The sequence below is a fragment of the Aphelocoma coerulescens genome, chromosome 9, assembly GCF_041296385.1.
Source record: "Aphelocoma coerulescens isolate FSJ_1873_10779 chromosome 9, UR_Acoe_1.0, whole genome shotgun sequence".
Taxonomy (NCBI): domain Eukaryota; kingdom Metazoa; phylum Chordata; class Aves; order Passeriformes; family Corvidae; genus Aphelocoma; species Aphelocoma coerulescens.
In genome coordinates this window covers 26,556,592-26,571,057 of record NC_091023.1, presented here as the reverse complement: position 1 = coordinate 26,571,057, position 14,466 = coordinate 26,556,592, and the positions used below count along the sequence as shown (strand labels likewise).

General features: G+C 45.2%; 3 protein-coding genes across 6 annotated transcripts in view; 1 reads left to right on the top strand and 2 right to left on the bottom strand.

Moving 5' to 3' along the window:
• Window positions 1-14,466, top strand: part of MED12L (mediator complex subunit 12L) — a 101,930-nt gene that overhangs the window by 27,156 nt on the left and 60,308 nt on the right. Inside the window, exon 15 of the mRNA XM_069023875.1 lies at window positions 739-915. Within this exon, the coding sequence (XP_068879976.1) occupies window positions 739-915 (177 nt within the window). The remainder of the gene's footprint in view (window positions 1-738; window positions 916-14,466) is intronic.
• Window positions 1,090-4,139, bottom strand: GPR171 (G protein-coupled receptor 171). Its single transcript, XM_069024500.1, has 2 exons — window positions 4,028-4,139; window positions 1,090-2,712 (listed from the first exon to the last, which is right to left on the bottom strand). Exon 2 carries the CDS (start codon window positions 2,661-2,663, stop codon window positions 1,449-1,451), a length of 1,215 nt encoding a protein of 404 aa, XP_068880601.1. The 5' UTR covers window positions 2,664-2,712; window positions 4,028-4,139; the 3' UTR covers window positions 1,090-1,448.
• P2RY14 (purinergic receptor P2Y14) lies at window positions 6,495-13,834 on the bottom strand. 4 transcript variants are annotated; one of them, XM_069024310.1, is made up of 3 exons: window positions 13,601-13,834; window positions 9,876-9,964; window positions 6,495-8,075 (listed from the first exon to the last, which is right to left on the bottom strand). In XM_069024310.1, exon 3 carries the CDS (start codon window positions 8,055-8,057, stop codon window positions 7,044-7,046), a length of 1,014 nt encoding a protein of 337 aa, XP_068880411.1. In that variant the 5' UTR covers window positions 8,058-8,075; window positions 9,876-9,964; window positions 13,601-13,834; the 3' UTR covers window positions 6,495-7,043. The 4 variants fall into 4 exon arrangements, 2 of the variants coding, with proteins under 2 accessions (XP_068880411.1, XP_068880412.1); XR_011152700.1 differs by lacking the exon at window positions 6,495-8,075 and adding an exon at window positions 9,464-9,740; XM_069024311.1 differs by lacking the exon at window positions 9,876-9,964.

Genomic DNA, 14,466 nt, shown 5'->3' with positions numbered 1-14,466 from the left:
GTCCCCCTGCACACTCACACACACTCCTGTCCCTGCTCCCCATCCTGCCCCTGGCCCCAGTGTATTGAGCATTTTGTGTTACAGCAAAGCATGAATAAATGTGCAGAGCTCCCCACTTGTTTGACATTGAGGACCCCCACTGATGCCATCCGCTTCTCAAGTGATAGTTTTATGCTTTGACTGTGTTTCCTCCTCTTTTCCCTTTCTATTTTGCATGACTCTTCAATCTCCTGTTTCTTCCTTTGGATTTCTCCTTGTTCGTCATGGACTCCTGTGCCCACACCTATCACGTGCAGGATGTTGGGACTCTGTTTCTGCCTGATATCTGTCATGTTGGTGGTTTCAAGCACGTCCATTCCTGCCTACAGTGTCTCTTGTCAACTCCCACTTTGCCCTTCTCATTATTTCCCTCAGTCACTGGAACAGCTCATTGTGGTTTCTATGTCACAGCAGCATGAGTGTGGAGATTTCTTAGAATCTGAAAACGTTTTCCCAGACTAAATATCTCTAGGTTAAAACTTGTCTAATAACCACAGAGATATGCACAGAGATATAATTTGTATATGTATCTTAAATCTCAGGCTTATTGTGACTGCCCTTGCTTTGTCCATCTTTGAAAAACCTCAGATGTTTAACAAATGACTGTGAGCAAGAACAAATCCTATCTCTGGCTGCAGCTGCTGGACTTCAGAAGCTGGAGGTTACACTTAACTCAAACCTTTGCTTTACGTGTCTCAGACCTTTTCTCCGATGCCTGGGGAGTCTTGTGAGAGCGTGAACCCTTCCTTTGGCAGAAGAATCTCAGTCACCAGTGAGAAGTCAGCCAAGAGAGACAGGCTGAGAGAACTGGTTTTCCCATCCAATTATGACCTCCTTCGGCACCTGCAGTATGCCACACACTTCCCCATACCCCTGGTGAGTGACCGGTGCTTGTGCACCTCGTGGTACTGCCTGACTTGGAAGTAATTGTAAATTGGATTATTAATAAACCTAGTTGCTGTTCTATAAATTTATATGAAAAGAGATCAAACAAAGAGAACATGCTGGGTACTTACGCTTTTTATCTTCATTTTACAAGTCACTTAAATTTTCTGCAATAACATGCTGTTAGCTTTTCTCATATTCATTGAGGCAGCAAGGAGAGACAGTGGAACTTGGCAAGAACAAGAAGTTTATTTATGAAGCCTGCAGGTGTGCTGTAAGCAGATACAATAATTTTCAGTGCTGTTTAAAATCCCTTTCTGGAGTAAATAATGCCCTCTAAAATGATTTATGGTTAATCTTGTCAAATCAGCTTTGCAGCTGGAGAACTGCTGTTAAATAATTTCTTCACTTGATAGCACCAAGTCATTTAATATAGTAAATGCACAATATTTAACTTAGTAAAGGTGAGTTCAGGTGTCTGCCATAAATAATTCCGAGGTACAATTGAGTCTGGCCACGTATTCTTACGCGTTGCTGGTCCCTGGTGGGTCGCCACTGTTCACGGAGCTGTTTGTGAAAGGCATCCCTGAAGGCTGTGCGTGCTCAGGGCTGCTGCGTGAGCGTGCCACACAGCGATGGGTGTTCACTGATGGGGTGTTCTCCTCCTGCTTGGACTCCTCAGGAGCGTTGTTGGCCGTGGTGCCCACGTGTGCAGTCACCCAGCAGCTGTTGGTGCTGCAGGTGGGCTTGTGTGCTTTGCAGTCAGGGCTGCACATCTGCTGTTCGCTGCTGTGCTGCACCTCCGTGTCCGTGAGGGCCTTTGTCTCCCTGGGGGCTGCAAACGTCTCCGTGAATTTCAGTCTGAACGATTTGGAAAGGTGGTAATAGAGAATGGGGTCAAAGCAGAGGTTTGAGACTGCAAACAGCAAGGTAGACTCCTTGGCTTTGAAGAGAGCCCGTTTGAGGGGGCAGCTGGTTATGGTGTTGCTCTGGCTCAGCGTGTAGGGGATGCGCACGGCGTGGTAGGGCACGAAGCAGAGCAGGTACCCGGCTGTCACCAGCAGGATGTGGGTCAGCGCCTTCTTCACTCTGCTGTAACTCTCACTGTACTTGTGGCGGTAGAGCTGTCTAACAATGAGAAAATTGGAAATCAGTATCACAGCCGAGAAATTCAGGAATATTGCTGTGCAGATGAAATTAGTGAACACGTGCCAGTCTCTCCCAAATTTTGTTTTGAAATCAATGCATCCTATGCCAGGTCTTTCTTCAATGTGTTTTATGGGAATAGCCATGTTAGGTACAGTTATGAGGAGAACCATGATCCATACAACTGCAGACAACGTCTTGGCAAACCCAGGCTCCTGAATGCGGTAGATCTTAGAGCTGTGCATCAGCTGGAGGCAGCGATCCATGCTCACAAATCCCAAAAATATGATTGATAAATACATGTTCAGATAGATGAAGCAGGCCGTGACTTGGCAGTGGAATATTCTCAGATTCCAGGACGCAATTCCTAGGTCCACAGTAATCTTCACGGGCAATGTCAAAGTCAACAAGAAATCTGCAGTGAGGAGATTGATTAAGTAGATGCTCATACACTTCTGTTTCTTATCCTTCTGTGTGAATGCCCACAGTGCAAAACAGCTTCCAATAATTCCCATAAGAAAAACCAAGTAGTAAAAATAGGTAAAAGGTTCCATTTCTTCATAGAGATGACATTCAGAAATGTTGCTTGACATCGTAAACTCCTTGTGTGAGTTGGCTTTGCTGACAGGAGGTATCAAGGACCTACCAAAAGAATCAAGAGGACATCAATGACATCAACCTTTCCTGAGCAACAGTGGTAATTCTCTTAGAATTTTGTTTGATTAATTCTAAGAAAAAAATACCATTAGGAAGAAATATTTTTCTCTCTCTTCGTGCTGCTTCCCAAATATTCTGGAGGGCTTTGTTCTCATGCTGGAAGAATTAGGAATGTATTAGGATTTGTTTCTGAAAGCATAGAGCCTTCTGAGCAGCATTTCCACTACAGGAGCTTTTCTGACAGTGTTTGGTTCAACACCCTCCTCCAGCAAAAATGCTAGATAAAAAGGTTTGAATCTATTTAAGCATCTGATTAATAATGATCATACTAAAACATCATAAGTTTTGAAGGATTGAAACTATACTTAAAAAAAAGTAGTATTTGTAGCATCCCCATTCTGTAAAAATGTGCTGGGAATTCTGAGGGAGTGCACTGTCCAGCCAATAAACAGATCTGTCAGATGGCTGGGCAAATGGTCCTGAGCAGTCCTAAGGTTTGCAAGCTGCTCTCCATTCCCACTTGAACAGAGAACGAATTAATTGTATATTTTTATGAAGCCTTTAGAAAAAGCACATTTTGAAAGAAGCAGATAATAAATAATTTTGCTCACTTTCTTTGTAGGCTTCAGTAGAAAAGTAAAGTAGAAAATTTTTGTCCTATTTTAACTAAATATGCAGCTCCAAGACTGAAGGGTTTTTGTTTGTTTGCTGCACTGTGTCAGTCTGCTACAGAGAACGGCTGTGGGAAAGGCTGTTCCTTTGAATTTCCTGGAACTAACACATTTATGTCTTGAGTGGCGTCAGACTGCAACGCTTCCATTTCTGTATATTGTACCTAATTTTTACATCCAATATAAGAGAACTACTGCACATGTCATTTCATCTGTAAAATTGTATCCAGATTTGCATGGTTTTTAAAGCAAAATTATTGCAGATCCTCCAGGGGTTTAAAATGTTGGAGAAAGCAGTTTGTTCCTTGCAGTTGGCTCTCTGCAGGTGTGTCTCGTCCTGGGAGCGGGGCTGAGCTGGGTCTGGGCGAGGGCAGGCGGTGCTGCTGGTGGTCTGCGGCGTGGCGCGGTGCAGCCTGGCTTGTCCCCATCCTCCACAGGCCAGGGGTACCCAGCAAACCCAGCCCTGGAGGGCTGTGGCCGGGTGACACTGGCCACTGGCCACTGGCACAGCCAGGGGTGGCTTGCCAAAAGCTGAGCCCGACCTCCGGAGCATTTGGCAGTCGGATTTCGGGCTGTGCATTTAGGGAGATCTAAATAGGCTGTGACAGACAGAGACTGAGATCACATACCTGTCCTTGTGTCCTGGGGTCTTCTGAGCATTGGTCTGCAAAGCTCTGATGTCCCTCAGCGACTGCTCTCCCAAGCCGGTGATGCGTGACCTTCTGCCCAGGCTGTGGTTTTCAAATGAGCTGATTGACGCAGTTAAACTCAGCGTTCAAACAGCTAAATCACGTGGAAGTTACCCAAAAGAGTGGTGGCAGAAAGAAATAAGTGCTCACAGAACAGCCCAGAGCCGTCTCTTTCCTGTTGCTGGGGGAGAGGCATGCGGGGGGCTGTAAGTGTATGACATCAGCGGCTGCTTCTTTGCTTTTGTTTTTGTAAGTCTGAAACTCTGTTTCCCCACTTCCCTGCATATATCTCACACTTAAAATCCGTCTGGAATTGGGATTTTGCAATGTAGTTGGTCCTCATTCATTTTAATACTCCTGCATGAAATCCTAGGTTCTGGGAACCTCATGGTGTTTGTTTTAAAGTTACACCTTAGCTGGCAGATTTGAGGGCACCTAGGGATTCTGCTGATTGCAATGAACATTCTAAGTATTTGGGTATTTTCCAAGCACTATTAAAAATAAAAATGACACATTAGGGAAGTTGGGGAAATATTTATTTGTTGGTTGGTTGGTTGGTTGGTTTTGGAAAAGATGAGAAAAGATCTGACACGATGCTGGGGATGAGGTACTGACAGCCAATACTGAAACTCCAAATGGTGGCCCTTGGTTGTCGTTGAGAATCCACAGGAATTTACAAACCCTGCACCAGAGCTTTGTGGAGGAACAGATGAAGAATGTCTGGTTTTACATTTAGTCATAAACTGAAAGTTCAGACCATATATGTCAAAATGTTTGCAAAGCTTCGTAATCTGGAATGATCCTGTGTCCAGTTGTGAGCAAACATCGACTCATTTTATGGTGTTCTGCTCATGTAAAGCTGATCTTCCTATACTTGTAAGATTTTCTTAAACCCAATCTACAGCACTGGCAGTTGTTCCTGTGTGTCTCTGTCAGTTGGTTTCCCATTTTCTGTAGTCAGTTTACAGCTCAGGGAACTTTTCTAGGTCTAAAAAGACAAAGTGATGGTTTGGCAAAACTTTACTGCATAATGGTCTGCCCTTCCTGCAGAAGTATTTTGGGAAGAGAACAGATATTGGAACATGAGTTCCCTGAGTGTGTGAGGAGCTGGCTTGGGGTATCTGAGGCATGATATGCTGGGAAAGATGTGAAAGGATTAATTTACCCAGTGCTGAAAAAAAATTGGCCTCAGTTCATCCAGCAAAGTAAGGAGCAAGGCCGAGGAGATGGAACAGAGGTGTGGTTTGACGCTGGTATTACTTGGGACTTGTCGCTGACAGGGTGGGATTGCAGCAGGATCAGGGGCATGGAACCATTTCCTGACTAGGGAAGCTCTTGGAGGAGGATTTTTTCAACATGAACAAAAAGCAGGAAATGTAGCATTCCTTTTGAACATGGGTGTTGATCACCATCTGCTCCCCTGGTGCCTGCATGTAGATTCTTGTCATTCTAATATCAGTAATCTGGTGAGGCATGAAACAATTACACAATATAAATATTTTTTTCAAAGCTTGCAAAGCAATAAAAAAGTTATTTAAATATATATTCTGGAAGTGTTTCCATCTGTCTATGCCAGTGATCTTTCACAGCCGCAGCTATGTAAATTTACGTTGGCAAATACCAAGCCCTGCCATGTAGGGAACCGAAGGTTTTTGCCATAAATGACAAAAGATCTCCCACAAAGCACCAGATTCCCTTCTCCAGCAGGCCGGTTCCCTTGCTTGGAGGGCAGAGCCTGCAGAGCCTCAGTCTGACAGAGTCAGGGAGCTCTGAAAGAACCATATAAATAATCTTTTATGTGTTTTCTTTAACAAACCCAACCAGAATACAGCCTTCTCCTGTAGTTGCTGTGGGCAGGTTTGGGCTGGTGACCCCCAACTCCCACAGTCCGATGGACACCCAGGCTGCCTCAGGGGTGGGGTACTGGTGCTCACTGGGATCAGGCTGGAACCGCTCTGCCGGCTGGTGGGAAGTGCATGGAGCTGAACTTGCTGCACAAAGCTGTGTGTGAGCCCAGTGGAGGTGTCCAGACCTTTAGCTGGAGTACAGTCCTGTGGAGTGGTAGAATCCTGCTGCTGCTGACCAGTGGTTTTGGATCAAGAGCAGTTACCCACAGCCTTGGAGAAGGTGCAAGGACCAAATGTTTAAAAATTTTTCACCCTTAGATCTGTTTGGACTAGAATGAAATGCAGTTGCAGAACAGTGAAGGACACGTTATTTCTGTTCCTATAGCTTCTTTGTTAAGTAAAATGAAGACATTCAGCTTCCAGAGCCACTGTCTGAAAGCTTTAGTGGATACTTGAGGCCCTGGTAGGTTTCCCCTGTACAATGATAAAATCAATTTTTTAAAAAAAAGCTGCTCTGAAAAGGAAAGTTATAAAAGATATTATATTTATATAAAGGAGGTTGGTGGCTTCAGCTGTTACTGTGGTACAGACAGAAATGCTTTACTGCTGTATAAAAATCATGGGAAAACCAGCAAACCATTCTTTCTGGATTTAAATGTACCAGAGTTTCTAGACAGCTGTACCTGGCTCCAGGATGTTCTTGCCTCCTCCTGCACCAGTGGCGAGGGAGTTGCTACAGTTTGGTGTGGACATGTTTCTGTTCCTGTACATCCAGAGAAGCAGATTGGTGTGGTTTTGTGTCTGTTGGATGGTCCTTTCAGAGACCCACGGCCTGGAGCTCCAAAATGTGCCATTCCAGGTACTCCTCTCTCTGTTTTTAAGATCCAGATGAGTCATGTCACACCCTAATGCAATCATGGCATCAGCTGAAACAGCACGTAGTGAATATATTGGCACATGCAATAATCAGTTTAGACAGAGAAATAGCACCTGGTGTTATGCTGAAACCCTTCTTCTGTTTGTAGCTGGTTGTCATGTGCTCCGTTTCTTTGGGACATTTGCCTTCATGAATAACTTCCTGAAATGTGCATTATTGTAGAGACACAAATCTACACGATGTTTATACTTTCCCGAAGTGTATTTGATCTTCTGGATTTAGAAATTTCAACCTCACTCGAAGCTTTAAGTTTGAGATGCAGTTTTTGATACAGCTTTTCTCTAAAGGGGAGGCAGAGGAAAAAATAAATAATGGGGTCTAGACAGACATTTGCAGCAGACAGCACCAGAGTGAACTCCTTGGCATAGTACAGCAATTTTTGGGACTGGCAGGTGAACTGGGAGCTGGTCTGGCTCAGGGTGTATGGGGTCCTGCAGAGGTGGTAAGGCACAAAGCAAACGACAAACACAAACATGATGGTGAATATGTTCCGGCTGGTTTTTCTCTTGGCCGCATCTGAGCTCCTCCGGAATTTTTTGTAAGAACTGTATATTTTTTTGGATATAGAAGTGTAGAATACGATTAGCAGAAAAAAAACAACCCAAAAAATCCCTGTGCAAATATAAGTTGTTGCTTTGTGCCACTGTCTGCCAAGATCACTTTTAAGACCTATACATTTTCTAGAGTAATTGTCTTTAGTGATTTCATTGGTTAAAATCATATTTGGAAATGACATAATCATTAATAATAGCCATATGATTATAGAGACCACCTTGCTGTAGTTAACTGTGTGAACAAAAGAGGTGAACAAAGGCTTTACGATTTTGTAGTATCTGTCAAACCCTATGAGGCCAAAAAAGGTGATCCCGATGTACATGTTCATGTAGAACACAACCGCGGAGTATCTGCACACGAACAGGTTGAGCTCTGGAGGAGCAATTTCTGAATCGGCAAGGATTTTGAAAGGAAACGTCAGGCTCATGAGGAGATCGGCCACAGCGATGTTTTTGAGGTAGACAATAAAACTCTTTGTGCTGGAAACGTAGAGGAAGACCCAGGCTGCCACGGCATTGAGCGAGAGCCCTGCCAGGAAGATGAAGCAGTAGAGCAGCGGAATGACTGTTGTAGTTATCACCGTGCTCTGGCTGCAGTTGTGTCCCGAGGAGTTGGTGCTGGAGTTGAACATCTTACAGTATCTTCATTCCTAGAAGCAGAGAAGAGAGTATATCAGTAGGACAGGATGGCGCTGGGCTTTCTGCTAATTACTCTTAAGTTTTCTGCTCTCACTTCCAAATGGACTTGGTGTGCCTCTCAGAAATGACCACGTTCCCACACCACAGCGTTCCCAGCAGGGAATCCAGAGAATTTTCTGAGTGGTTTCATCTCACTTTACAGTGATGTTCAAGGGATGTTGCTGCTGTGAACAGAGGATACATTTGCTTCTCTGTCTGACTTTAACCTGTTGCCTTCCAACGCAGGGCTGCCCCTTTCCTGCAGGCATGAGCCCACATGCTGTGAGCTGGGACTGACCCACAGCGATCTGGTGACTCAAACAGTTAATGAGATGTGTTTAAGGACCAATATTTTTGGCATTGACTTACAATGAAGCATGAGGGATATGAATATTCCTGGTCAAAAAGTTCTGTAAAAACTCCTCTTCTGTTAGTCAAGTGTGGAGATACCCAGCGTATGCCAATATATCCCAATGTTCCCTTGCAAGGAACTCGCATGTGCAGCTGGCAGAGTTTGCTTTAAACTTCCAGCAGCCCAGCACACAGGAGTGTGTCTGTGTGGTAGTTTGTAATGTGGGAGCTTGAGCTGGCTTCTCAAGTCAGTCAGATTTACATTTTAAAAGATCTCCAAGAAGAAATCACATCTGCTGTCTGCTTTTCTTTGCCAGAATGTTTGTGGGGGTGGATTATTCTCTGTGGGGAGGGCAGAACAAATATAAATATAATGCTGCTGTATTTGGCAAGTGAAACCCTGGGCAACTGGAAAATATGTGCCTTAAAGCTGGGAAAAAACCCATCTTGTCTTATAGAAAATAAATAATTTCCTTTTATCCCCAATTCTGAGTCAGTAGCTGATCTCTCTGTGGAGCAGGTTGGAGCCTGAATGCAACCTTGCAATAGCCAGAAATGGACATTTTCTCTCAAGTAGGTAAAACCGTCTCCTTTGGTGTATTGTTTTCTGTACCTCTTGCAGATGGTGTAAAGGCTGATCAGCTTAGGTGTGTTCTGGAACCTGCATGGCTGAGAGGAACATGGAGTGGGTGTGTTACCCTGTGCACACCCAAAGCCTCCACTTAACCTCTTCCTCCTCGTTCTCCCACCAGAGCAGCAGCCATCCTGTCTTTGTGTTTCAGCTCTAGTCATCAAGGCATTTGTTTTTGTCTGGCTGGGATTTTAAAAGAAAAGATGATTTGGAAAGCAGGTATTAAACTACCACATGAAAAGGCATGTTGGGGCTGGGAGGTTTTGTGGGTAGAGCTTGGGGTGATACTGCTGAAATTAGAAGGATCTTCTGGAAAGCATTAATAGCAAATGGCATTTTTATTTAAATAGTAACACACTGTATTTAAAAACTCTTCTCTTTTGCTGTGTCCCTGTTCACTTTCTCCCTCCAGGCTGTCTCAGCAGGACCTTCTCTCTGCACATGGTGTGTTAAGAACTTGTTCCTTCTCTGTAGGGTTTTCTATAGCCAAGAACCTGGAGGTGGGTCTTTCTGTGCTTGAACTTGGGGGTAGATATTAAATTGTGTAGGAAGTTCATGAAGTATGTTTTGTGCTGAGGCATCATACAGCAAAGGATTGTTTCAGAACTGTGTGACTAGAGATGTGGACATCAAGTCTTTGTAAAGTCCGTTGTGCCTGTGCAGAATGGAGGACACCCTAGACAGATTTTACATTTGACACCAGCAGATTTATCAACCCTCCGTCATTGAGAGGGGGCCACTGGCCAGGCCAGACTCTGTACATTTTTCCATATCATTGGCATGTCCTTACCTTGCCTCAGTTGCCTGCTGGGGTACTTTGCTAAGGGTCTAGAATGCTGTCCATTCTCAGGCACAGAGCCTCTGCTCTTGCTGGGAGACCTGTGGGAGAGACAGAAGATACAGTCCTATCTGACAGTGTAAACCTGTGGTGTCACAGCACACCACCTGATCAGTGCTCAGACTTCAGAAATGGTTGGGGACAGAGCCATGGAGCAGTCATGTTCGAGCTAAACCCCGTCACTGCATGGGTAAGGCTGGAGGCTCCCGTGTCCCCCTGCTGAGCGTCGCAGCTCTGTGTTCATGGTCAGTTATTGCTGTTCTTTTTGTCACCTTGTCACACTCAGCTCTTTTTGGAGGGCCTTATCCTACTGCTGTGAATAGTTCAGCACTGACAGCAAACACTGTCACCTTCCTGGCCTGTCCCCTCTGTCAGCCGTGGGGCCCAGGGTGGCTCCTGTAGTGGCTGCTGGCGGGAGGCAGAGGGTACATGTTGGTGCCAGCATTTGGGAGGGGTGTCACAACAGCCTTTTGTACTCGAGCAGCTGTTCTTGTTTGAATGCTTGGGCCAGCATAAAGTACAGTGATTCTGTGTTAATAATGTCAGCTAGTTGTGTAGAACCAGCAAACTTGATTCACCAGATGACCAAGATTGATTGGATAGGATTTAGAAAAGTTCTCAACATTCCCAGCTTGCATATCATATTGTCTTGGCAAAACACATGAAAGGGAAGCTGCATAAACCATTAAAGTGCTCAGTCCCTTCTGAGGTCAGACTCTTGTGCTGCCCACTGTGACTCTTCCACAGTAGCATTCAAGGCAATTCTTGACTTCTGTAACTTGTCTGTCAAGTTTCAAAGTTCACCCTGCTTTACTGAACTTAAGAATATATTTAGAAGTATTATTTATTGATTGATTTACCCTGAATTTACAAGAGGTTGTGTAGTTCCAAGTACACATTTTAGCTATTTATGGAAACTAATGCAGCTGTTTAATAAATACGTAATACAGTTACTGGGTCAGGAACTGTGGCAGTAGTCACTATCACCAGAAATCTTTTTTGAACAGCAAAATGGAGCTAATCAGGGGAGGTGATCATGCCAGATGGTACCTCTGATGTTAGGAGGAAGCTGGAGAAGGAGGAAGCACAGCACACACCACAGCCATTGCAAGTTGTGCTGAGTGTGCTAAAAGAAGAATCTTATTTTAAGATTTTCTCTCTAATGTGGTGGGAATGTTAGTACTGGTTGAACTTGCAGTGCTGGCCATGCTGGTGTAATCCAGTGGGAATGCTGCTGTGAGTGTCCCTGTGGGGTAGAAGGGTGGTGAGGCTCAGGAGCACAGGGTCTGGGAGCTCTGCTGTGCACTGTGGGGTGCACCCCGAGGGTGTTGGGGGCCAGGCAGGGCTGGCTGAGGGAAGCCCCTCCCCCAAATGCTTGGGCACTTGTTGGCCTGTGTGTGGTCAGGGCTGCTCTGACCCTTCTCTGTGTCCCCACAGAGGAGCCCAGGCTGGCAGCCTGTGGGGTGCGTGCCAGGTGGAGACACTCAGGGTCCCTGGCTGGAATTGCTGGTCTCCTCTGGAAGGCAGTGCTTGCGGTGACTGTGGAGATATGTTGGTGCATTTGACTTGTTGCAAGTTTGCCAAGAGACTAAAATTTCATTATACTGTTTTTATTATGATATTTGTCATAGGGCAATGTCTGGGTTTTAATACTTAAGAGAATAAAAGTATGCAAAATACATTAACGGGCTATTTTAGCCTCTGAAAGTGGCATGTTGGGTGGTAGTTGTTCTTGTTTGTCATAGAATGTAGTGGAGAAAAATGGGATGAATCCTGAAATTAGGATGACAGAACAAATTAAGTCGCATTCCTGTTGCAGGAAGCAGCAGGGGAGTACCTGCCATGGCACTGGACATGGTGGTGCCCAGTGCTCCCTTCCCTGGGCGTGGCAGCACTAACCACTGCAGTGTCTCGTCCTTGCCTTCCAGCTCTTGCTTTCTAGACCCCTCAGGTGTGGTGTGCAAGGACAGAGGACACAGAAAGCTGTGTCTCTGCTCAGCTGCTCCTTGCGTTGCCTCTGACAGTGGCTGAGAATGGACATGTGTCCTGTGGCTGTCGCTGTGGCTGTGGCCCCGTGAGTAGCAGTGCCCCTGTGAGCCTGGTGACACTGGGGTGTGTTCTGTCTGCAGCTGCAGCTGCTAAGGGGAAGGACAGGTGGGCAAATGACTCTGTGCACATTAACAGGACATCCCACTTCTGATCCAGAAAGGCAAAACCCAGGAAGCTGTAGCAAGGAGGCAGCAGTTAGCAACCACAGTTATTACATCAGGTAGATCATCCATGATGTTCTCCTGGCGCCTGCAATGAACTTCTGGAGCTCTGAAGGACACGGAGAGGAGAGCCAACAGGTACACAGAGCAGAGGAGATAAGATTGTGTATTTCCCATTAAAGCTGTGGGCTCCTTTGGGCACAGTGTCAGGACATCTCAAGGGCAGAATTGTATTTCTGTCTTGTAAAAACCACCAGAAACTGTTTCATTTCTTCTTCCTGTCCAGCAGTCTCTGTACTCTTGAAATCTGAAATGTAACAGTTTTGTCTTCCTGATAAGCTAAATTTTTCATTCTCTTTTTTTTTCTGATTTTTAGAGTCTGCATTATTCTGAGCATGCTTTTAGCCTTAAAAGATTGTAGTCTGTGAAGTATCTGTGCAAACCCTGATACTCAGATGGAAACCTAGGCAATGCTTTGAGCTTTTTGCACAAGCATAATTTTCAGATCTAACACAAATACTCAGTTTTATAAATTAAGTCTCAAAATTCCCCCAGTGAGATCCTTCCTATCTCACATCAGTTACTATGTCGGAATTAGGGAGTGGTGGATGTGAGAGGAAATGTTAGAATCAGGTAAGAATATTTTAAGAACTGAACAACAACAACAATAATAATAGATTGTAATGAAGAAAAATAACAAGGAGAGAGAGAAACCCCAAGAAAAACAAGTGGGTCAGCTGTCCTGGTGTGCCCCTCTGCACTGGCAGGGCATGAGAAGCTGGAAAGTCCTTGACCTGGTGCAAGCCCTGCTCACCAACAGCTAAATCATCAGGGTGTTATCAACATTATTCTAATCCCAAACCCACTTCAGTACCAGCTACTGGGAGAAAATTAACTCTATCCCAGCTAAAACCAGAGCCCTGGGTCAGTAAAATGTTTTAATGATTACTAGTTTCATTGCCCTAAAACTGGGTTTTTAAAAGTAGTAAAATGTGGCTCAAGGAAGTTTTTCCCTTTAATATTATATTTTAATAGTAGCATTTGTCATTCCAATATTTTATTTTAAATTATGTTTTCTCATGTTTTAAACTATGAGTTTCGTATAGTTACATTTTCTCAGTCATAAATTAAAAGTAGTTGCTTAACAAAAATATCTTTTTTAAGGTAGACGAGAAGAATCCTTGCCTGTGGGTCCTCCGTCTGCTGGCGCAGCTGGAGCCTGCTCCACGGCTCAGCCTCACGGCTGAAACAGTAGTTTCTGTACCTGCTTCTGTAGTTAGTTAGTTAGTTAGTTAGTTAAAACTGCTCGTTTGTGCTATTAGTTGTTAGTGGTTTGCAGAACACGTGGATGTTCACCTCATTTGCCAATTTAAAAAGTAAAACTGCAGTGGCTGTTACTTAAAAATACCCGAGGATGTTTGGGGCGTTGGCAGGGGCAGGAACAGGTGATGGGAGGCGGTGTCTCACCTGGACAGAAGCGTGGGATGGCGTGTGCGGTCCCTCTTCTGCCGAGAGCCCTTCGCGGCTGCCGGGGCACGGGAAACAGCCGGGAGCCGCTCCCGGTGCTGCTCCCGGCGCAGCCTGAGCGGGGGATTTCGGAGCGGAAAGGGGAAGGGCTGGGGAGCCGAGCCGTGCCCCTGCCCAGCTGTGGCCGGGCTCTCAGCCTGCAGCTGGCCCGGGCAGCGCCTTGGAGACAGCGCTGAGCAGCTTTCAGGAGAGACACGAGTGCAGCTGGCACGGCAGTGAGCGGTCTGAACTGCAGGGCTGGAGTTTGCTTTTCCTAAACTGTTCCCAGGGCTGGCTGCGACCTTTCCTGTGACGCATCCTGCCCTGAGAGCTGCGGTTCTGTGCATGGGAGGTTTTGAACTGGAGCCACGGGCTTGTGCGGTGCCTGCTCAGGGCGTGCTCAGGCTGGGAGAGGGATTCTGGGGATACGTGATGAGTCTTTGGTGTTTGGCTGTTTCCTTTCTCTTCTTTTTTGTCCTTTTCTTTTAGCCTTAAACACCTGCTTGGCTTTCTCCCTTCCTGTTCCTTCTGTAAGTTTTCTGGGAGGTTTTGAAATCAAACACAGAGTTAGTGGAAATGTATGGTAATAGAAGAACTAATATTTTCTCTGTGGATATAGGAAACGAATATATTCTGAGAGAGAGCAGAGGTTTGGGGAGATAAATTGAGATTTAAATGTTTATTTAAAAATTGTGAAATATGTACATTGGGTACCTTAGAACTAGTAAACGTTTAGTGCAGGACTTGAGCTCTGCTTGACAGTGTGTCACCCAAACACTACAGAAAATACACAATTCTTCATGGACTTTGCTTCTGTGAAGGTTTAT

Excerpts from the sequence above, each read along its gene's own strand:
- GPR171 (XM_069024500.1), bottom strand. The coding sequence starts at position 2,663 with ATGTCAAGCAACATTTCTGAATGTCATCTCTATGAAGAAATGGAACCT.
- P2RY14 (XM_069024310.1), bottom strand. The coding sequence starts at position 8,057 with ATGTTCAACTCCAGCACCAACTCCTCGGGACACAACTGCAGCCAGAGC.